The sequence below is a fragment of the Sinocyclocheilus grahami genome, unplaced genomic scaffold, assembly GCF_001515645.1.
Source record: "Sinocyclocheilus grahami isolate Dianchi unplaced genomic scaffold, SAMN03320097.WGS_v1.1 scaffold72.1, whole genome shotgun sequence".
NCBI lineage: Eukaryota > Metazoa > Chordata > Actinopteri > Cypriniformes > Cyprinidae > Sinocyclocheilus > Sinocyclocheilus grahami.
The window spans coordinates 1,513,530-1,538,232 of NW_015505251.1; the positions used below are offsets into that span (position 1 = coordinate 1,513,530).

Genomic DNA, 24,703 nt, shown 5'->3' on the forward strand with positions numbered 1-24,703 from the left:
TTATCCCAGATCTGCACTTACTATTGACTTTGCTACAGCAGACATACAGTTCACGTTCTGTGTATCTTGCTGAAAGTCTTGCTAAATTGCAATTAACTTTTTTTGTCAGACGAAATATTCAAATTAATTGTAGTACTGTTATATGTAAATGCAAATTGCTATAGTCCTAAATGACTGAAAAAGCTGAACTGGGACACATGAAATTACAATAAACACTTTTATTCTATTTGTGTCACTTCTGTGTGTGTGTGTATTCATGCAAAATAATACAGACATCAACTTACATTCACCTTTGCTATAGTTTACCATCCTATTGGCCTAAATTAGTCTCACCTATTAAAATGACACAAAAACACTTGATATAAATGGTTCAACAACACTAAATATTTATCCAGTAGTAACTAATGAATGAAAAAATCAGAAAGGAAAGCCTAATCACACCTTTGACACAGAATGGACATTTTATTTTAATTTTAGTTTGATAACCTATTGAGAAAACCCCTGTGAATGCGTTTATCTACAACTAAGCACCCTGATAAGATCCAGATCAAGAGCAGTACTTAAAGCACATTAGACCAGACATAAAAATGAATGGCCTGTACAAGGCTGTAAGCACCTACTTCCCTTTCAGAAACATAATGGTGTTTATGGGTGTACAGCAGACACCCCTGCAGTACTTTGCCTGTTTATGTCCTTTGATACCCTCTATCCAGTCAATCATACATCAGATCTCAACACTGATTTACTCTAAACTGCAATGGACTTATGTTAAAATACATCAAGATCAGTAAGATCAGAGTGAGCAGAGTGATTTCTGCATGCTACAGTGTACCTTAAATGGCTTTAAAGCTCACTTACCGCAGGCACATGGATCCTTCAAGGCTGTCTTGCTGGTGTCTTTGTCGTTTGCTGTCTCTCCTTCCCGGGCAAGATCAACGGGGTTGCAGCTGGGCACTGATGCTGGGATGTCATCCGTCTTGCTAACCATGATTCGTTTCCCACAAGACTTATTTGGTTTCGGAGTTCGCAACAGATGTCCGTCGCTGAGGGCTGTTGTATGGCCTTCTCCGTCAGAAGGAAGTTACATGCAAAGATATTACAAAAACAACTTAACTTGCGAAGGACAGTTCTCAGCCTGGCTGTCACACGTGGTTTCTCCTCCTCTTGACCTGCTTGCCTTTGTATTTGTCCCACCCACCAAACACACACGGCTACGGCAGCCCGATAGCTCCATTCGGAGAAGGGCGTTTTGCTGACTCGGTTTAACGTTGGATGTTTGGTGCGTTAAAAACAGTTCATTAAAATATGTTACGTCAACCAGGTTTGAAATTCCTGGCTGTAAATAAAATAAAAAAAGATAAAATACAGATATAGTGTCTGCGTTATATCTCAAAAACAATAGTAATTGCAGGTCCGGTTCTTTTCAAAGATCCGGTTTAAAAACGATACAAAAATGTTGCAAATAATTGTTTTAAACCCACTTTAAAATATTTAATGGTAAGCCTATATATCCTTCAAGTGAATTTGTGGAAGCAGTAATTGGATCCTTTTTATTTTTTATTTATATCATATTGTATTTGGGATGTTAATTCTAGGTCAATTCTTTATCCATAAATGTAAGTGCATGAAGACAAAACCTCTGTGTTTTACTTGTAGCTCTTATCCATCATTTCCAATATCTTAAGAGTTAACAGGCCTGCAATTTTGCAAGAATGATATTTAAGATGAACGAAGAGACCCGTCTTTGTTCATTTGTACATTTTACCCCAAATTCTATTGGTGTGCCTTGCTTTATTAATTTATTTGCACTTATGAATGCAATTATAAATGTGTAATTCGTTTATCATGTTTAATAAAAAAGCTATGTTGTGATTGTGTCATAGTTCCTGAAATCTCAGGCATATTCTAACCTTGCAATGAAGTCATATATCGGAACATATCTCTGTGTATTACAGAGTTTTACTAATAGGTGTGTTTATTTTAATTTCATGTGTCCCATTTTGGTTTGTTGCAGTCATGATTAATTCATTTTGGAAATGTCTTTTGTCTAAAAATATATTTTTAAATGGTATTTAAAAAAAAAATGAAAATCACCTTTCTTTCACTGAAAAAATGTAAGTCTTATTTACAACTTTTTTTTACAGAATATGTGTAAAACTGTCATGTATTTGAGTCAGCAACATATTTTCAGTATGTTTTATTAGTAACATTTCTGCTGTTTGGTTATAAAACTTGCTTTAAATGTAATGAAGCGAAGATTTCCTCTTGAGTACGGCTTTACATTTCAGAGTGATTAGAGTGATGAAGTCAATGATGTTGATATGCTGATAAAAATGAATAACGACTGACACAGCGGTTAATAAACCCCTTTAATCATATTATAGAGTAAGCAGTGGATTATTTATTGCAACATTATTGTTGCACAATGTTCTGTGTGCCGTTTGAATTGCTGTGTACATTTCAAGACTTTCCGAATTGTTTGTGAAACAGGACACTGATGTCTGTTATTGGCCATTGGCCAAACATGCAAATACAGTGTGTTAACATTACTGCAGTTTCCCATGGAATTTGGTTCTAATCAATTCTTTCGCAGTCATATTCCTGTCCTTTAAAACAAGACAACTTATATAGCTGTTTTAAAACCTCTACCACATAACAGTCAGTTTAAGGGAAGACAGGTTATTCCATACTTAAGGACAAAAAAGTCAAATCAAATCAAATCTTGGTAAGCACACTGCTCATGAAAATGGGGACTACAAAATAACATCAGACAAAAACAGATATTGCATGTACTGTATCTATGGATTATGGTTTACAATTCACCATAATGTTAAAAAATGTATGTTGTAAATATAATTATGTAGAAGTCATCTTGTGAGGCAGTATTGCTTATCTCTTTAACACCACAATTATAAATAACTTAAGAACAATTAAGCATTTCATTAGCATCAATATGTTTCCAAGATAAATCATTAAATTGAAAAACAGAAATCTATTAATTAACTAGTGGATGTGATTATATGATGTATCACAGTCTAGCACAACCAACTTGCATTCTAAATCCTCCTTATCTCTGCACTGATACAATACAAAAACTGGTTATGGGCCTTTTAAATAGTGTCAGGCATATGTGTATACATTTACAAAATAAGGTTTCAGACCCTGAGTGAAGCAAATATCACTTTGTTAGGGATGTGTCAAATTAGACACAATTTTAAGATGAAAGGAAAACATCTTATGCATTCAGTAACAATCCCTGGGAGGGCTGCTGATCATATTAAGGGTTTTAACAACCATATATTCAATATTCAAAGCAAAATTATCATCTGTTCTAATAAAGCAAAGAGAAATACCAAATATACAATTGTAAATATCTTTAGAAAAGCTCAGTTTCAAACAGATGCTACTAAATCTTTTACTGTCACATTATTTTGCAAAATGATGTTTGTTGTCACAGGCTTGTAACACAAAGGTCCTCTATAGTATAGCCTACTTTTTAGGCCCCATTATTAAAAGAATAGTTCACCCGAAAATTAAAATTTGAGAGAAATCTAGCATTGCATCACTTGCTCCCCAATGGATCCTCTGCAGTGAATGGGTGCCGTCAGAATGAGAGTCCAAACAGCTGATAAAAACATTACAATAATCCACAAGTAATCTACATGAATCCAATACATCATGTTTGTGAGAAATAAATCCATCAACGTGCTTTAACTTCAAATTATTGCTTATGGTTAATTTATAATACAAGTCCTCTATCCATGATATTGCTTTCTCCAGTAGTGTCTTCTTGTCTGAATCCGAAGAGGAATATGCACAGCTCAACCACTGTTTACAAGCAGAAACAGTCCAAAACATTTCTAAACAAATATGTTGGTGGATTTTGTTATGAGAGGACAACAGGGGGTGGACTTTTTACACTGGAGGAAGCGTTATTATGGTTATTATGGATTATGGTTTTATTGGACAAAAGTGATGGTTTAAAGTTAATGATGGGTTTGTTTCTTACAACGACATGGCTTTCACAAGACATTAATTGATGGAGTCGTGTGGATTATTTTGATGCTCTCATTCTGACGGCACCCATTCACTGCAGAGGATCCATTGGTGAGAAATAGATGTAATGCTAAATTTCTCCAAATCTGTTCTGATGAAGAAACAAACTCATCTATATCTTGGATGGCCTGAGGGTGGGAACAATATCAGCAAATTTTCATTTTTGAGAGAACTATTCCTTTAAACTTATTAGTGTCTGTTAGTTGTCAAGAAAGTTGCCTGTCACTCTCATCCAGTCCATTTCCATGGACTGACCCTCTCTTAGTTATACATCTAAGAGCAGGAGTTATGCCTCAGTTTATACTACACCACATCTAATCTTGCATATTATGAATTTACAAGCTTTCGCTATACAAACACTTAATATGTTTGCAATATGTATCACATTGCTATTAATCATTAAACCTCCTGGTATATGCACATATACCTGCCCACATAGAATTATAAAACAAACAGCATTGTGATTCTAATGACACAAATGCAAACATGTTATCTGCAACATCAGACTAAAACATTACAGCAAAAGCAGCATAAGCTAATCAGTCCTTTGGGCATCACTGGCTCATTTAATGATGGCAGAACAATGGTGCGTTGACCCTAGAGCCCGCACTCTCTTCTAATCAACAAGCCCACATATAAACACACTATATACCAGAAGCACTTAAGCAAATGATTCAGGCTGTATAGATCTCATTCACACAGGATTTATCTGTCTGACTGAAGCAGTATTTAGGGGATAAAATCCCCATCGCATCTGAAGGGTTGAGAGAGTGCACTTGTGGTGACACCAGACAGACAACCTGATCATTCAGAAATATCTGAGATGAGCTATTCCACAACAAGGGCATAAGGATGAAAAAAACCCCAGCTGAACAAAGACTCAGCAGTAACAAGTTCACAAGGACACTGACTTCAGCCTGTTTCGCACATCCTGCGTATGCAGCAAGTAAACAGCAGGGTCACGCTTTCACACTGACAGTGCTTCGGCGGCTCTAAATAAAGTGATTTCTGGGTTATTACATTGCATTTTCTTTTTAATAAAGGCTAAAATGTTTAAAATGGTTATTGGAAGTGTGCAATTAGGAATTATTACTTTAAATGAAGAGGTGACTGCATTTGCATCCAAATGGCAATTTGCATGAAAGCCAAACACCTTTGAAATTTAGAATTTCTGATTCAGATTTACTGAACATACACAATGACAGACATCTTTTATAGGCTTAAAAAAAAATAATCAATGACTATAATGCTAATAAATAAATAAATAGATTGATCCTGCATTTTAAACGTGTTTTGTGCTGTGGGATCTGGCATGAATGTGGTTCATATTCGGTTCTTAACTGAACTGCATTTACTTTCAAATGCATGGTGTGATCAGGGTTCCGATCGTACTTATACACGCAAAATGCAAATCTGCACTTTATTACTAACTAAAACATCTCTGTCATTTACCGAATTTAAAACGTCGGGATCATTCAACATGCATTCTAGCCTTTCTTGCATTTCCTTTCTTCACAATCCACGATTAACGGAAGCTGAAATTAAGTCAATGTAAACGTTTACAGCGCTCTCTTTAAGAAGAAAACTTAGAGATTTCTGTATAAGACGGTCAAATACTTTGATAGATAATGTGATATTGATTGATACTAATTAATAAAATAGCTCAGTTGTTATTGCGAGAGCAGAATAAAGAGAAAAGGCAAAGAATACGCGATATTGCACTGAAAATGCCTATCAATAGCACAATTTTTTTTATTTTACGTGCTATTTATTCACAGAAACTGACTTTGGCGTGCATATGAAACGCACGTGTTTGACGTGCATATAATTCACAGTTTTTGCGTGCACATGATACGCACTTTGTTGGCATGCATATAATACGCATTTTGGCATAGGCCTACATATAACACACACCTACCCCACACACCTAAACCTGCCAACTGTGAATAGGTGCACAGATATCCAAGAGATATTAAGAAGAATAAGTATACGTTAAATTCAGTATGATATGAAAATTCATCCTGTTTTTTGGTAAAAAAACGCGATTTTTTTTTAATTGTGCCATTTTCTTCCAGTGAAAACGACAGGCTTCTCTCTGGTGACTAATACAGGATTTCACCAATCATTTAGTCCACTTAAATTCCACCCCTCCAAGACTGACTGCAAGTTAGCATTTATTTTGAGCGCAATGGTCACATCCCAAAATCCCATCAACAGCCGATGGCTAGAACCAAGTCCCCGCTCTGCATTTCATTCTATTTCGATAAGCTGTTACACTTGCATGGGGGTACATCACAATACAGAAGAAAATATCAGTTGCTGCTTTCATTTCATTGCTACATTAAATATCTACCTATCTATACCTGTCTGCAACTTAATCAGCGACGACAGACGTAGTATAATATGAAAAGAACAGCAGTTAATGTAAGGACAGCACAAATGTCAGTGTAAATGCTATAACCTGTTAATATAGCCAGTGAAAAAACTACACACTGCAGATGCAGGATGCATAAAACAGGCCTTATGAAGCACTTCATGTTCGTGTAGTGAGGCCCTCAGGGTCATTTTTGATTACAAAAATGCCTTACAGCAACATAATCACGAGTCGATTTTGGTTCAACAAGAACGTAAGCAAAAATCTCTCCTCGGTCTAATAATCACTGCATGTGCAAACTGTAAAAAAAGCTAACCGTATTGCAAATATAAACATTTCTGTCACTGTCATAATGGAAAGGTTCTCCCAAGGGGCTAGATCTAGGTTTAGATATCATAAAAACAAGCAGGTCGAACTGTAAAAGAAACACTCATTTAGCGTTGTTCTCTGTGGTGGATGCAGTAGTCGCAGTGGCTTTAGCTACTGTTGTTGCCAGTTTGCTTACTGAAGCTCCCTGATCGAGCTCCTCTGACTCCTCCCCCTCTGCTTCTTGCAGGGCGTGTCTGTGTGGTGGGCGGAGCCGGGATCTGTGTCTGTAGGGGTAGAGGAAGAGGGCGGGGTCAGGCATGGCCATCGGCTCCTCGGGGCCTGTCACCCTCTCGCGTGGCACACACTCCCTGGCGCGTTCGGTGCAGAGATTCGAGGAGAGCCGGCTCGAGCTCCTTCGTTTAGGTTTGATGGTGGTTGGGCTGCTGGCACTGGCCTGAGGCGAAGGGTGGATGGGAGGCTTGTCCGCACAGGGCTGGGCCAGCCTCCTGTGTTGCTGCAGCTTCTGCTCCTGGAGTTTCTGCTTGGCTGAATGCAGCTGGAAGGACAGGTACGCAGCCGCCTCCGTCTGCTTCTGCAGCTCGGTGTTGAGCGCAGTGGTCCTGTGGCTGCGGTGTTTTAATTCCTCCAGGAAATGGCGCTCCTTTTCCTTCAGACTGGCGCGGAGAGCACCCACCAGGACCGACTTCTGACTCAGCTCCCATCGCAGATCACTCTGGATCTGTTGTTGCTCCTGCAGATGCTCCTCCACCTCCCCACAACGAGCTTCCAGCTGCTCCTCTTCCTCTTTCACCTCTGGAATACATAGAACAGACACATTTACTGTAATAAAACTCGATTCAGTGTGATTAATGATTCAATGAACTACAGACATGGTCAGTTAGTCCAAGCACTGTTTATTATACAACTTTCAGAAGGTTGAGTTTTTACAGGAATATCTATAGGAAATGATAGTCATGGCATGATTGTTTCAAGTTCATCTTGAACAAATTAAATTGTCTTTGGAAGCCCCAAGCTAATTTGTCAACATCAACAGACAATCTTAGAGACATTTAGAATAAAATTATATTATATTGTATAGATAATATATTGTATATTGAACAAATATATTGCAGTATAATGCAATATATTATATTGTATAAATATCATTTAAATAATACTAAAATATTGTGTGACATACTTGTGATCTGTAAATCTTAAATATACTGAGAAATCAATGTTTTATCCACATTATCAACTTTATTCTACAACAATGTGAAATGTGAAAACATTTAAAAACATTGTTGAACTGTTCATTATATAGTGTCTATAAGATTTTAAAATGTTTTTGAATAAGGTCTCTTATGCACACCAAGCAATAATGTGAAATAATAACTGTTTTCTATTTGAATGTATTTTAAAACGTAATTTGTCCTGTGATGGCATAGCTTTATTTTCAGCAGTCACTGCTCCAGTCTTCAGTGTCACATGATCTTTAAGAAATTATTCTAATATGCTGATTTGCAACTCAAGAAATATTTATTATTATTATCAATGTCGAAAACAGTTGTGCTGCTTAATATTTTTGTAGAAACCATGATCCCCCCAGGATTCTGTAATGTATATAAAGTTAAAAAAAACTACAACATTTATTTTAAATGGAAAACATTTGTAACATTATAAATGTCTTTATTATCACTTTTGATTACTTTAATGCATTCATGCTGAAAGAAGTATTCATTCATTATAATTTTTAAATCTAGTGTATAAAATGTGTAATTAGGTATATGTACTTTTGAAAACTCTTTAAAATTTTTGACCTTTTTTGGGTTCAAGCCTTAAGTGGGGGGATCAAACCCCCCTGTAATTCACATCTAGAGTTTACCCCATGTTTAACATGCAGCTTAAACATAAACTAGAGAAAGTGAAGCTAAACACCATACTCTCTACTGTACAAATGAGTGTATGGTCTCATGTGTGATCCACCTTGTGACATGAAAACAGGCATGACTAGTATGTACAAGCCTCTCCATATAAAATCAGATTTAGCCGTAAAAGCAAATTTCAAACTAATCTGCGATCTAAAAGGTAATTGGATGTGGGAGAGGAAAGTAGACAAAAGGCTCTTCTGTGCCCAAGGATTACAGACTCACTGAGCAAATCCAAATCAACTTATCTCAACTCTGGTCTGGCTACTGGCAGGGTGTTCAGGGTTATCAGACGCATGAAATGTCTAGGACAAGACCTCCCTGAGCATGCTTAACTACGGTGCCCACAAAGCATAGAGCAAATATAAAGTAAATCACTGACACAGCAAAAATTCTCATTAGAAACTCACTTTGGAAAAACGTGTCTGCTAAATGAATAAATGTAAAGATATACTGCACTATTAACAAATCTTAAATCACTCTCATATTACTGTAAATTATGAGTAAGAAAATGTGCTATAGAAGTACATGGAAGTATAAAGAGCAGCTGCCATATAACATGCAATTTAACTACAATCAAACAAATGAAGGACAAAACATGTATTTTCCAGTTGAAAGCGTCTTTACACTCACATTAACGTAATGTCTTTCAGATAAATGACAGGCTAAGTAGACTGAAAATGAGTTACAGGAATCTGTGTCAGACGTTCTACACCTGATCCACATGAACCTGATGGCCTCGTACTGTGAGCTCAACATCTTTCCCTCATTTCTGTCTCTCTCGCTTTTTACATTTGATTGCAACTCTGCCAGAACACAGTTCTGTCTATCAGCTTGTCCAGAATGTCCTGAATTCACAGCCAGCCTATCAGTCCCACCCCATGCGTCCAGACTGAGATGAGCTCATAATGTGACTATAGAAAATGCTGTGTTATCCGATCCCTAAATCTGATCTCTCCACTGTTCCTCACTCTTTGCTGCCTCTGACTCTTTTAATAGAATGTGTAATGAAACTGAGATGTCGACAACAATCAGTTGACAAAGGCATTTGTGCAGATAAGAAGCGATAGACCTCAACAAATGATTAGAATTGTTCATTTAATACTCACATTGTGCAAGCAATATGCTTGTAAATTATGAAATAATTTCCTTCATCAAACAGTGTTTGCTCCTTTGCGCTTCTTTGAAGGCTAAACTAACACATCCAAAACATGCTGATGTTTGATCTCAGAAGAATAATCATTCACAGCAAAGAAGTATTACATTGTAAGCAGGCTTCGCTAGTCATGACGCAGCATCAGTTAACACGCCCTGTTTCTATTTTTGACATGCTGCAGTTATTTCAGCAGTTTATTTTTCCTGTTCGTGTGAAATAAAAGTATTTTATTTCAGCATTAAATCTTTCACTTTTCCGCTTGCCTGTGCATCTGCGTTCTGAACATACTGTTAGTATGTTTATTTTTTAATGACTGCAGGTTACACTGTTATGTCAGTAGGTGGTGACATGAGTTTATTAATTGAATCATTTAATCAACACAATAATTATTCAGGAACACAAGTGCTACGTATGTGTTGCTCAGTGACGTAAAGGTGTATTATACATTTGTTTAGAGTTATCATCGCTGGCAGAGCACAAATACATAACATTTTGGTAATAATGTGTCTTAAATATAAGTATACACATTATTAACTTATTGTTTATTGAACTGTTGTAGAAAAGAAATATCACGCAAACGATCTTGATGCTGGAAACTTTGCAAGTAGGCCAATTTACTTCGAACAGCTTTGTTGCAGTACGGAAGACATTAAAATAAAGGTATTCATTCATGTGACGGTAAAGCTGAATTTTCAGCAGCTGTTACTCCAGTTTTCAGTTTTTCAGTCACATGATCCTTACTATTATCAAAGTTGAAAACAGTTGTGTTGCAGAATATTGGATTCTATATAGAGCTTATATATATATATATATATACACACAATATATACACAAATCTGCAAAATGTTAATTATTTTACTAAAATAAGAGGGATCATACAAAATGCATGTAATTGTTTATTTATTACGTTCAAAAGTTTGATTCTTAATTCTGTGTTCTAACCTGAATGATCCACAGCTGTGTTTTTTTGTTTAGTGATAGTTGTTCATGAGTCCCTTGTTTGTCCTGAACAGTTAAACTGCCTGCTGTTCTTCAGAAAAATCCTTCAGGTCCCACAAATTCTTTGGTTTTCCAGCATTTTTGTGTATTTGAACCCTTTCCAACAATGACTGTATGGTTTTGAGAGCCATCTTTTCACACCGAGGAGAACTGAGGGACTCATATGCAACTATTACAGAAATTTCAAATGCTCACTGATGCTCCAGAAAAAAAAACATGCATCAAGAAAACTTTTGAACAGAATGGAGATGTGTACATTTTTCTTATTTTGCCTAAATATCATATTGTTCATTTAGTACTGCCTTTCAGAGGCTACAGAAGATAGTTACATGTTTCCCAGAAGACAAAATAAGTTAAATTTACCCTGATCTTCAAATTCAAAAAGTTTTCAAAAAGTATATGAAGAGTTTATTTGCAAAAACAGATAACTCTGTTTTTATACATTTTCATAAATCATGTTTTTTATTGTCATAATGTTTTTTATTGTGTTAGTTAGCTGTATTTTGTTTTAGTTATTATTCAATCAAAACAACCCAACTACAGTTTGATTGATATTAATTGGAATGCAGAATAAAACATGATTTTTGAACATTTTTAAAGTTATCGGTTTTTGCAAACTCTCTCTTTCTCTCTCTCGCTCTCTCTATATATATATATAAATAATGATTCTTTGATGAAAAGTTACAAACAAAAATTCCTACTGATGCCAAACTTGGTAGTGTATATTATGCTCATATTGTGGTAACTGGTTACATGATTAGTAAATTATTCACACAAATAGATTTTAAAACTCCCCACCACTGATTATAATTTACAAATCTCTTTTTTTCTCTACTATTCTTAGTTTTCTTGTGCTATTCCTCTCTGTCTCCTTGCTTAACTTTGTCTCAGCAAAAAAACAAGCTGTAATTGGACACCCCCACTGGGACTGTGCAGCAAGGAAAATGCAGGCAAGATCAATTTGTGGGCAGATGAGGCTGCGTCGGGCTGGAGGAGAGAGGGATGTCCTGCAGTATGGAGAGGAGTCGTCTACTGCTTAACAATGAGTGGCCTCTTAATGTGCGATTGGTTTGCTTTTTAGATAAATTATCACAAAGACAGTCATTTAAAAAAACATTTGCCTCAAATCTAATCACTTGGAAGATTATATGGAATTGTAACAACAAAAGAAGTGTCGAGTGGATAATTTTATTTATTATCAGTCACTATAATGTATTCATGCTTGCCAAAGTCTTTCAAATATGATCTAGTAACAAATATCAATATCTACCTAGATATATCATATAACCTAGATACTAGATGCTGTTGTATTAAATAGACTTACTGCTGTTGTTGCTGTATACAACTGAACACCCGTGCTAAAAATACAAAAACTCTGCTCACAAATACATGAAAGAACATTTTTTGGAAGGAAACAGAGCTCACCTGCTTCACTCCTGCCTGGGGGCTTCATGTTGAGTTCCTGTGTAAGTTCTGTAAGTAATAGACAGACACTGTTATTTCTAACCTTTTTTTTCTTTGTTAAAACATTTTTAAAAACAATACATTCAAGAATGAATATAGATCATGCTATACGTCCTAAATTAGTATTGGTTTTGAATTTATGTGATTCAATTAATTGTTTAGTGCATAAAATGTCCCACCCTGCATTTTACATTTCATTCGGACATGCGTCAGATTATGGATGTAAAAGCAATAAGAAGTAAAATAAGGCAATAATAATCTATTTTAATTAAACAATATAATTTACTCTACCATTCAAAAGATTGGGGGCAAAATGATTTTATCTTAAATAATGAATACATTTATTTAACAATGATGCAGTCAAATTGATCAAAACTGAGAGTAAATATATTTATAATGTTACAAAAAAATTATATGCTGGTCTTTTGAATTTTCTATTCATCACAGAATCATGAAAAAAATATCATGGTTTCCACAAAAATCTGTTAATAATCTATCTATTACTTTTGAAAATATATTAAAATGAATAACAGTTGTTTTTAATTGTAATAATATTCTACAATATTACTATTTTTACCATATTTATGACAGAATTAATGTTGAATATGACTTAAAAAACATTGAAAAATCTTACTGACCACAAACTCTTTAACGGTATATATATATATATATATATAAGAACTTTTTGGCCTTAATTCTAAGCGGTATGTTTAATGTTTAAATTAATGAGGAAAAAAAATTAACTTAAATGATTTTAGCAAATGGCTGCAATATAACAAAGAGTGAAAAATTTAAGGGGGTCTGAATACTTTCCGTACCCACTGTATATATAACAAGGGGTTGTAAAGGAAAAACTGATTTCCTGTGTTGCAGATACGGAGAAGGCTCTAAACTAGCATGATTTGTTGCTCTACAGGACAGAAGAGCAAAAAGATGAATATGCAGTGTGCTGGTTTTTCTGCCCTAGCTGGCTCAGCACATTTCCAGTAATGTTCAGGTAGAAAGGCCGTGACCTATATTACTGTGAGGGAAAACACAAACCCTGCACTGACAGGAAGCTATTGACCTGTGGTTCTCTCTGTGCAGCCTGTGCCATCAAAGTGAGCAACGTAACCCTGCTCTTCACTGCACAGGTTCTGTGCATCTAGTAGGGGTGGCGGTAAAAATCGATGCATCATAGTATCGCGATATTTTCCGCGGCAGTACTGTATCGATACATGGACGGCAAGTATCGATCTTTTATTATACTATTTCTTTACAATCCACTAGATGGTTGTGTTGAGTTTTTTTTTCTGGTGAGGTCAGCTGGGTCACCTTCAGCATGCAAGTTAGTAAAATAAAGAGGACGGCATTGCGGAAAGTTATCAGGAAAGCCCCGTCCGCGTTTAAATTGCTCAAATAACGCACTGACAGGAAATTTCTATGCAGTATAGGCCTACTTGTTTCGGTTTGCAGTAGCGCTACTGTGCTGTAACATGGTGTAGGCTAGTTCAGCTGTACTGGGCAATGCTGGTAAAATGATGCTACCTTCAGTGACGCTATGCTCTGCTCATATGCTCTGATAATAATAGCTTTGTAGGACTATACGTTATTTGGATAATTAGTCAAAAATAACAACAACAACTTATATCTGATTCTGTTACATAGAAGTGAATAAAAATAATATATTGATATTTAATATTAAGGTAACACTTTTCAGTAAGGTTCCATTAGTTAATGTTAGTTAATATTAACTATCATGAACGAACAATGAACAATACATTTATTACAGTATTTATTAATCTTTCTTAATGTTAGTTAATGAGAATACAGTTATTCACTGTTAGTTTGTGTTAATTCAGAGTGCATTAACTGTTAACAAGCACAACTGTTGAATTTAATAATGCATTAGTAAATGATGAGATTAACATGAACTAAGATTAGTAAATGCTGAAGAACTATTGTTCATTCTTAGTTCATTAACTAAAGTAGTTAACTAATGAACCTTATTGTAAAGTGTTACTAATATTAAAGGGGTCATATGATGCAATTTAAATTTTTCCTTTCAAAATTCTCCAAAAAAATCGCTAGTTTTATTTAAATATAGCTAAAACAGCTCCCTGTCGGAAAAAAAAAAAGTTGCAGCTACAATGAGAAAGTAGCTAAATTTGGCGACAAAATCCCCAAATTGGCAACACTGGCATCATCACAATGTGGTAAGGGGCGTAACATTTCCTTCACACGCTTGAGGTATTCGGCCAATCACAACGCACTGGATAGCTGGCCAATCACAGCACACCTCGCTTTTCAGACTGATGAGCTTAGTAAAAATCAAAGCGTTTCAGAAAGGCGGGGCATAGACGAGAAAAAATTATGTACAGTATGTGGAAAATAATGTTTTTTTGAACCTGAAACCGCATAAACACATTTCATTACACCAAATACACCAAATAATGTTATTTTTAGCAGCATCATATGACCCCTTTAATATAAATTCTGTCCATCTAGGGCACGGCAACTCAATTAGATTGTGTACCAACATTATTTTTGGAATGACATCGAATTAGTTGTGATTTATGATAAATAAAATGTTGCTCAATTCAATTATGCATGTTGTTTCATGTGTGTACAACAACTCAAAATCAAATGCAGGTGGCTGTACTGTGGGAATGGTCATGACACACACCTGTACAGCGTTTCTGGAGGGACAGGATCTCCAGATGTAGTCCATGCAGCAGAGACAGCTGCTCCTGTCTAAGGAACACAATACTCCTCTCCACACTCTCCACCTGCCGCTCCAGCGAGACCACCTGTGACCCCTTTAACAAACGAAACAGGGATATTTACAGTTGCCTATATAACGGTAAGTTCCAGTTCTCTAATGTAAATTTCCAGCATTCCGAGAGTTTTCCTTATTTATATCAGATCATCTATGGTTTCTCTCGCTCCATGATTGCTCTCATCAGTGAGGAAATGTAAAAGCTGGAGTCCATTATAAAATATTTTGTGTTGTAGTGCAAGACATTCAAACCAGAATGTTGAACAAGGCCCTGTAATAAGAGGGGACCACTAAGGTCCTATAGCAGTGGTTCCCAATCCTGGTCCTGAAGTAATTAATAATAATAATTCCTTACATTTATATAGCGCTTTTCTGGGCACTCAAAGTGCTTTACATAGAAGGGGGGAATCTCCTCAAACACCACCAGTGTGCAGCATCCACCTGGATGATGCGACGGCAGCCATATTGCGCCAGACCACACACCAGCTTATTGGTGGAGAGGAGACAGAGTGATGAAGTCAATCAGTAGATAAGGGGATTGTTAGGAGGCTATGATGGTCAGAGGCCAATGGGTGAATTTGGCCAGGATGCCGGGATTACACCCCTACTCTTTTTCAAAAGACATCCCGGGATTTTTAATGACCACAGAGAGTCAGGACCTCGGTTTAACATCTCATCTGAAGGATGGTGCTTTTTGTCTGTATAGTGTCCCTGTCACTACACTGGGGCTTTAGAACCCACACAGTCCACAGGGTGAGCACCCCCTGCTGGCCTCACTAACACCTCTTCTAGCAGCAACCTAGTTTTCCCAGGAGGTCTCCCATCCAGGTACTGACCAGGCTCAACCCTGCTTAGCTTCAGTAGGCAACCAGTCTTGGGCTGCAGGGTGCTATCTATGGCTGCTGTTTACCACCAACACGGCACGCTTTTGATGTCTCGCTTATGGGACACACATATTTGAGGTCTTGGAGTCTTTACAAATTAACTGATGAGTTGAACCAGGTGTGTTTGATTAGGGAGACATCCACAATGTGCAGTGTTGGAAGTTCAACAAGATCAGGATTGGGAACCACTGTTCTGTAGTATAGCCTACTCACTGGGCATCCATACCGGTTTGATTCCGGTCCCCATGAATTTTAGCAGCAGTTCGGTTGAAATATACACTAGGGTCAGCAAATGAATGGGGGCTTGGGACATAATGCCAACAAAAGTGACAAAAATTACCCTGAAATGCCAAATGTTGTGCAAAAAATTGTGTATCTATTTATTTATTTTGCAGTAATAGTTTATTTGATCTAATATTATATCCTAATAATCCAAGCTGATTATGCTAATTTCATATTAGGTAACAGAATTACTCATTTGAGAATTGACTTGCTTTAAATGAAAGTATGTGAAAGATAAAAGAAAAATGCACCTTAATAAAAAAATTTAAAAAAAAAAAAAAATTTTTCTCTTCTACCTGATCGGACCCCTTGAAATGACTTGTTGTTGAATAACAATAACACGTTTGACCTGAATAAAAGCAGTTATTTGGTTGTTAAACACATTTTAGATTTTAATTTTTTTTATTAATTTTATAATGTTTACAATATAATTTATATTTTTAAATTATTTTTATTGATAATTTGAACATTTAATCTTTACTTGATCTTAAGTGACACAAACGAAACTTCTGAGCGTTATTGTGCTTATTATAAACACCCACAGATGTTATTAGAAACAATTTATGTTCGCAGACACATTATGTAATATACATCCCACTGTAAAATATTTCAGCGTAAATAAGCTCCTGATTAGTCACTCTTTCCCATATAACGTGGCCATAAAAGCCTTTGATAACACTGCGCATAACAGGCTATTATCCAACACTCACCGTATTTTCCATTAGCGCGGCTTATATTAGTATCCAACAGACGAGGCGTTATAATGAAGAGAATGAACGTGCTCCTTCACCTCCACATCTCTGCCCTTCAAAGAACCGACCCGTCAACATATAGGATGACGACATCTTTAAAAAAGATCAAAGAGGTTTCGCGAGAAGGACGAGATTTCAATCCTCCGTTATCTTGGCCAGCGTACAATCGCTGCCTGTATCCCACAATGCCACGCTCGATTAAAAGTGATCCGACGTTTAGCTGGCACAAGCGTGCTCGTGAGTCCTGCGTCTGCTGAACGGCATCATCCTCATCCTCGCGATGACAGACAGACGGACGGACAGACAGACAGACAGACAGACAGACAGACAGACAGACAGACAGACAGACAGCAGGAAGCGGCTCCTTCAGCACCAGAAACAGAACTCTCCACTGCACATCCCGTCTCACAGGCGCATCTCCAGCGGTGCTTTGCAGTCGTCCATTGAGCTAAAGCGCATAATGTATTAGGCTACAAATCTCTAAATAAACTGAGCTGAAAAGTACAGCTGAATTATAGCTACGTTTAGTTCCAGTCCTCGAATTTGATTGGCTGAGCGGCCTTCCAAGAATATTTCATTAGCATATTGACTGCTCTCTGTTTGTATAACTGGAACCAAGAGTATGCATATTGAATTATTACATTTTTGGCGGATTATTAAATTTTTAGTTTGTTGTTATATAGGCTAGTATATGCATTTTAGAGTCAACAAATAAACAAATAAAACAAGTATAACTACATTAAAGTTGTTTAATGTTATATAAATCATAAAGGATTTAATTTAAATAATAAAAGGATTAACAAATTCTATTTTATTCTATATTATAAAGTATATTATCTTCCCAACTTCTCAAAATAATACTCTCAAATAAAGTGTTAATAACGTTTTATTTCACGGTTAACAATATAAAGGTCATATACAAATAATTTTTTATATTAATTACAAAACAATAATTCATCCAAAACAAAAATAAAATGATGCTATATGCATTTTAGATACAACTGTTTAAAACTTAAATGATTAGGCTAACTAAAACAGCAAGCGTTAAAAAAAAAGAAAAAGGAAAAGACTACCTTTTTCTTTTTGTTGTGCTCTCCTGGGGAATGGGCATATACGTATATCTATCTTTTTCCAGCCGTGATTTTTTTCCTTTTTAATTATGGCTTTGGAAAACACTGCAACACTACGCTCAAAAAATCAGATCCACAATACAACAGTAGTTTATCTTTCAAACACAGTACAGAATTGCACTCTCAAGTGAAGGACAACCGCATTGCTGAAATCTTTCAAAAGTTGTCAGTCACATTGGTTTTCTCTCAAAAACTAAAATGTACACATTTTTATTTTTTAAATACATTTAAATACAGATACCGGTTACTTCATTAAGGAAGCACATATTCAAGCACATAGACTCAATATGAAGCTGCCAACAGTAAAAAAAAATTTTTTTTTTTACTATTTCAGTGCACGTTTATTTTTCTATATTTCACTAGCTTTCAACTTTTTACTTCCTTAATTATTAATCACTCTTACAAACAGTAAAAATAAGCAAGGAGTACACCAGATTAAAACTTAATTAAACGTTATGAATAAACTTGGGTGCTTTGAAAAACTAGTTTTGTGGCACAAGTCGGTGATGCTACATGCGGTTACAGTGCATCAACTTTCCCACCGGACAGACAGACCACTCTTGCCTATAATTCAATAATAATCAGAATTCAGTCTACAATCTCAATGGCACTAAGTATATAAAATAAGGCTAAACAAATCAATGCCTTTACTTTAGTGCATCTGACTAAGACCGTTCTTTGTTAACCACCAACAAAATCACAACATCATTTTGCTCTTTTTTTTGTTTTGCAGTTTGCCTCCAACCATAACAATCAATGATATCAAGTACAAATACATTACAAATCTACAAAATAAAACAAAAATAAACAGAATTACAAAGCTTTATAAAAAAAAGATTTCAGCTCATTTAAAGCAATATAAGTGCTGCTTTAATCATCGCCTCTCTATAGACTAAGTATTAGCATAAGCTAACATGAGGTCTCTGTTGTGTGTGTGTGCAGTGCCACCTACAGGCATGATTTGTGCAATGACAGTCCTGTCAGATCTCAAACCTCACATGCATTGTTCCGTTTCATTGTAAGAAAGAGCAGGAGTGTTTTCCTGATAGCCGCTGTGAAGACTGCAGCATCGAGATTCAGATTCTCCACTTAAAGGGCAACAGATCAATTGAGAATAGTGGTATTCATCCACAATGTAAAACGAATTAAAGTTTAGCTAATTAAATCCGACCCCACCCAGTAGTGAACACTGGGCACATCTTGTCCAAGGTGATTTCATTCATTATCACTAGTCAGTACAGAGAATTTCAGCTAAAAACAATCTCTAATGGAATTCCATCAGATTTAAAGAGACAGTTCACCCAAAATGTAAATATCTGTCATATGGCTTCAGAAGTTACAGTACTTTTATGTTGTTTTTGGAACATGACAGTCCCGGTCACCATTCACTTACATTGTACGGAAAAGAGCAGCGAGAACATTGAACAAAACATCTCCTGTTGTGTTCCACAGAGGAAAGAACTTTTTAATTTGAGCGAACTGCCCATTTAAAAACTATATAGAATTAGGATGATACTGCTACAAGCTCACGAGGTACCCAAACTTTGTATATATATTTTTCCCCCCGTTTTTTTAAATCCCACATATGCAGTTCCTATTTGAGCAGAATATTTGCTTACATTTAATAGATAATGTATACATTACATGGGGTAGCATATGATTTGATAAAAGGTAAACAGATCAAGTTCATTAGAACTTATAACATTTTGAGTCATTGTATAAATCATGCAGGAGTATTTGAGCATAAGGTTGCATATGTCATCCATGTCAGACAACTGTAAACCTGTGACAACAGCCATCCTAATCTTAGCACAACTTGAGGTCTTTAAAATGACTAAACTTTGATCTAGTTGACGATCAGGTGTTACAGGAATGAAGTCAGCCGGTTGAAAGGAACTTTTCCCCCAAAGTCTGGAAATGGTGGCGATGAGAGCGGATTTGGTTGGAGCTGAAGCTGGAGTGGGAAGAGTCCTCTTCCTACATTTCTTTCTCCTTGTCTTTCCTCGCCTCCTTCTCACGGCTGGACTTCATGAAGTCACTTCTCATCAGGCGGTAAAACAACACAATGTTCATGACGGTCATGATGGCCAGACCCACGCTGCCGATGGTGTAGCTGATCAGGGGGACGAGGTCACGATTGAGCACCAGCCAGCGGGTCATCCAGGCCAGAGTGTTGATGCGAAACACTACATAGGTGCCCAGGTTTATCATGCTGTTGACACGGTAAAATGTACTTTTGGCCAAGCTGGCCATGCAGAGCACTTGCCTCAGGTGCAGAAAGATTGAATTGATCTCCACCAACAGAGCCACCACGGCAAAACCCACATACCGACAGGTCAATACAGAGATCCCAAAACAGGTGATCACCTGCAAACAAAAGAAATTGAGAGGTTTCAATAATAGCAATGCACTAAAATATTGGCCAAGGAAAACTTTAAAGGAATAATTCACCCAAAAATTAAAAAAAGTTCATTTATTATGGATAGAGAACTCGTATTTTAAAAACATCCTGATGGATTTATTACAGACACACAGCTTTTCACTACATAAGACGTTAATTGATGGACTGAAGTTGTGTGGGTTACTTGTGAACTATTGTGATGTTTTTATCAGCTGTTTAGACTCTCATTCTGACGGCACCCATTCACTGCAGAGGATCCATTGGTGAGCAAGTGATGTAATGCTACATTTCTCCAAATCTGTTCTGATGAAAACAAAGTCTTCTACATTTTGGAGGGCCTGAAGGTGAGTACATTTTCAGCAAATGTTCTTTTTTTGGTGAACTATTCCTTTAAGATAACTGTCATTTTCAGCTCTCAGCTACAAGGTAGAAAAATGTGAACAGAAACAATTACTTTAACATTCAATTACAGAAGAGTGTGAAATGATCCAGGTGTAACTGGCTCTAATGATGGATGATACATTGACAGAAAAGAGGTTGTGTTCGCCTGTGAGAATATTCAGCGCAACATCAAGCAAAACATGAAGGCAGAGAAACTTCTGTTATTCAAGAACTTGCCACACTATTACCTGAAGCAAAAGAAAAGAAGCTTTTTATTTGTATATTCTTAAGCACTTTTTGTAGTGGATACATTTGCTAATATTAGCCAAAAGCCAGTTTGGGCCAGATTTATTTTGAGATCAGCGTTTAGTATTCTAGTTTCTCCACACCTCAGTGTCTCAGTTTGGAGTTTGTTTAAAGTCAATTGCATTGAACAACACATGCATACTTGTGCTGTGATTATAATCTATACACATCTGTACAATATTTTTAAACATATTATATTATATTTTTATTATAATGATTTTATATTCTTTAAATTAATTTATTAGTTGTTCATAATAACTTCAAAAAATACAATTGTTGATATTTCCCTTGTTTCCAGAATTTTTGGTTGAATTTCCACAGCTGCCCATTAATTTCAGGTTCAGTACATTTATTACATTATGTGTCCAATTTATTACAAATATTACCTTTAGAAACAATATTTCATTGTAATATGATTTTTTAAAAGCATTTTTAAAGATGTTGTTTGTCATGTTCATTCATCTATGGAAAAAAAATTAAGTTTAAATAGGCCAGTTAAGCCATACACAGACTAATGTGCTTAATTTCAGCAGCAACTCTTTCGTCTTCTCAACACTAATCTGCTGTGAGGCAACGAGAAACAAATGAGCGTGTGTTTTGTATCATCTGATAACAGCAGGGAGAGGCTGCGGACAGGAATACAAAGGCTCTGTTGATCAGTCCTAAACGCAACAGGACAACAGTCAAAGCCAACACCACAAATGACACTAATCCTGCAGGAGTTCTACAGTTCAAACAAATCCTAGTAATGGCATTGGTCAATATTACTACCATTGGTCAGTATTTTATGCATTAATCAATAAGCATTTATAATAATTCTTAAATAAAGAATACTAAGTCCTGAATCAAACCAACAAGCTCTGAAAATAACCATAGCAAAAAACCAACAACAACATTGATTTAAATCTGTGACTGTGTATGTGACATCTCTTAAAAAAGTGGAACAATATTAAAATATGAACTTATATTTATCGATACAGTAATCTTTTATGAACAGTAAAAATATTTTCAATCCTTTTTCATCCAAAAGGAAATTTGTAAACATTTTTATGATCCTCCACTAGGTGGCAGTCTATGCCTAACGTTACAAAAACACCGCAAAAAGTGCCTAGATTAAACTAGTAAAAAGCTCATGCTTACATTGATCAATGCAAAACTAATATTGGAGCATTTAGAGCCATTATAAGACATTTTTCTCTTGGTGTCTAATTCCCACGAGTCACTAACCAAAAGGTAGTCAAATATAAAAACAAATCAAAAGTATTTACTGAGACCTCAACCATGTAATATTTACATTAAGAACTAACAATTATAATTTTAAACTTTATACAACTACATCTAATTTACATAATTTTATTGACGTTTATGAATCATACACATTGGCAAATCCTCTATGGTAACCGTCAGGTATGATAAGTCTTACGCAGAGCACAAAGGTGCAGTTACATGACGTCCAATGGTAAGTTACATGAGCGTGCGCCATTGCCGTGATATAACTCCTTTTGTAACAGGACATAAATTCATTGGTTGCCCGGATGAGTCTGTAATGCAACCCTGTTCACATGACACCCGGCTGGTCTTTGCGGTGAGGAATGTCACAGCAATAAGGCCAGTACTGTTATTCACATTAAAACTACTGACGCTAAAAGCCCCTGGTGTATGTTTGAAGAAGGTAAGTATAATGTATAATGGCTTTTAATAGCTTGAAATCCAAACATACTTCTCTTTATAGCAAGAATGTGTCACGTATGCTCCATTCATAAAGCAAAGCAGGACAAAAGCTGACCATCCATCCAGCTATGTGGACTGTAAACACTTCTGAGTTTGTTTTACAGTGTCTAAAAGAGGTCTACAGTCGGGCTACAGCAAACAGTGACGGCTGAAACATATTTTGACGTTATATAAAGCAATCAAATGTCTAAAAAGAATACTAGTTTGATAGTTTAACAGGACTTTTAGCTCTGTAAACATGATTTCTGTCTGTAAATTCTTCTCTCACCGCAGTAAAGGGCCTGTTTTAATATGAAGATGCATGATTACTAAATAAGATTTGTGTGTCCTCAGTCTCATGACTGAGAGGATGTTGACCTTTGGCTAACCCTTTGTCTTTCTCTTGGTGAGGTCAAGATCTCTACTTACACAATGCTTAAGCTGGATAAGGCTCTGAACATCACAAACAAACCTGTTATCTTCAGGAGACCCTATCCCTCCTTAAGATCATGGAAGTGATAAAAGCCTGATGAGACTAAGTGAATGAACATATTTCATATTACTAATCAAAGTGAAATGCAAAAAAGTACTGTCTTCTACACCAAATGAGGTCAATAGGTGTTTCGCAAGTCAAAGACACCGAAAACAAACACTCAATATTGTACAATTTGTAATATTTGAATGGCGACTATAATAAAGACATAAAACACTATTTAACTTCCATCTCGGCCTTGAAAAGAACATAATCATTGACAGGAAAAGAGCAAAGTCTTCATGTCATATACATCACATAACATGTTGCTTTATGTTAATAGATATGTCCCTGTAGCTCCTTGCGCTCGCAACGTCAAGGTCACATACGGATTAAATGCATAGTTTTATTGTAAACGTATACTTCTATCCTGTAAAGATGTTTTAAATTGATAAAAAGTGACAGTATAGACCATTATAATGCTACAAAAGATTGTGATTTTAAATAAATGCCATCTTCTTAAATTTCTATTCAAAGCAGCCTTCCAGAGCATAAGCGATATTAGTGATTATAATGACTTGAAATCTTTACAAGCTGCTTGCATGAAATGCTTTGATGAGAAAATTAACCAATTCCAGTGAACACGAAATACTAAAAGCTAGTGCTGGGGGATATAACAGTTTGAATTACGCACACGGTATGCATTTTTTAAAAACGGCATACTGGTACAAGTGGCTAAGCAATGTAGACAGTGTCACGAATTGAGAGGAGATCCCTGTTAACTGTATACACTTCTGAATAATGGTTAGAAAACTATTAATAACACACAACTAGGCTAATTCTTTAACTGGGCAAATAAACCAACTGTAAATGGCCGTTAACAGAAGCCAGAGATACTGCAAAGGGGAGAAAATACTGTATTATACAGAGTAAGATCACAGTTCACGATGTGTGAAATATTGGAAGAAAATCCTTAATACTGAAGTGAGGGTGAGGGGTTTATATGAATGTATCTCTGAGGGGAAGACTTCAGAAAAGTTTAGATGGTATTTTCTTTTCGTCTTACCTCCATATAATGCATATTAATGTAGTATTTAAAGGGGTCATATGATGTTGCTAAAAATAATATTATTTAGTGTATTTAGTGCAATGAAATGTGTTTATGCAGTTTAAGGTTAAAAAACACATTATTTTCCACATACTGTACATTATTGTTTCTCCTCTATGCCCCTACTTTCTGAAACGCGTCGATTTTTACAAAGCTCATCGGTCTGAAAAGCGAGGTGTGCTCTGATTGGCCAGCTATCCAGTGCGTTGTGATTGGCCAAATACCTCAAGCGTGTG

At 36.0% G+C, this 24,703-nt stretch overlaps 2 protein-coding genes across 2 annotated transcripts in view; both read right to left on the reverse strand.

The window, feature by feature from the left end:
- Positions 1-4,186: 4,186 nt before the first annotated feature.
- Positions 4,187-17,260, reverse strand: ccdc92ba (coiled-coil domain containing 92Ba). Its single transcript, XM_016272667.1, has 4 exons — positions 16,918-17,260; positions 14,949-15,081; positions 12,245-12,292; positions 4,187-7,552 (listed from the first exon to the last, which is right to left on the reverse strand). Exons 1-4 carry the CDS (start codon positions 16,927-16,929, stop codon positions 6,861-6,863), a joined length of 885 nt encoding a protein of 294 aa, XP_016128153.1. The 5' UTR covers positions 16,930-17,260; the 3' UTR covers positions 4,187-6,860.
- An 849-nt stretch (positions 17,261-18,109) lies between these two features.
- LOC107585588 (TLC domain-containing protein 2-like) overlaps positions 18,110-24,703 on the reverse strand; it is a 19,243-nt gene continuing 12,649 nt past the window's right edge. Inside the window, exon 4 of the mRNA XM_016272668.1 lies at positions 18,110-20,456. Coding sequence (XP_016128154.1) covers positions 20,067-20,456 — 390 coding nt within the window. The 3' untranslated portion in view covers positions 18,110-20,066. The remainder of the gene's footprint in view (positions 20,457-24,703) is intronic.

What these genes read in the sequence shown, in the direction of transcription:
- ccdc92ba (XM_016272667.1), bottom strand. An exon ending in CCTCCAGAAACGCTGTACAG is followed by an intron (nt 12,293 to 14,948) that starts GTGTGTGTCATG and finishes TATTACTTACAG; the next exon opens with AACTTACACAGGAACTCAAC. An exon ending in CCCAGGCAGGAGTGAAGCAG is followed by an intron (nt 7,553 to 12,244) that starts GTGAGCTCTGTT and finishes TATGTATTCCAG; the next exon opens with AGGTGAAAGAGGAAGAGGAG.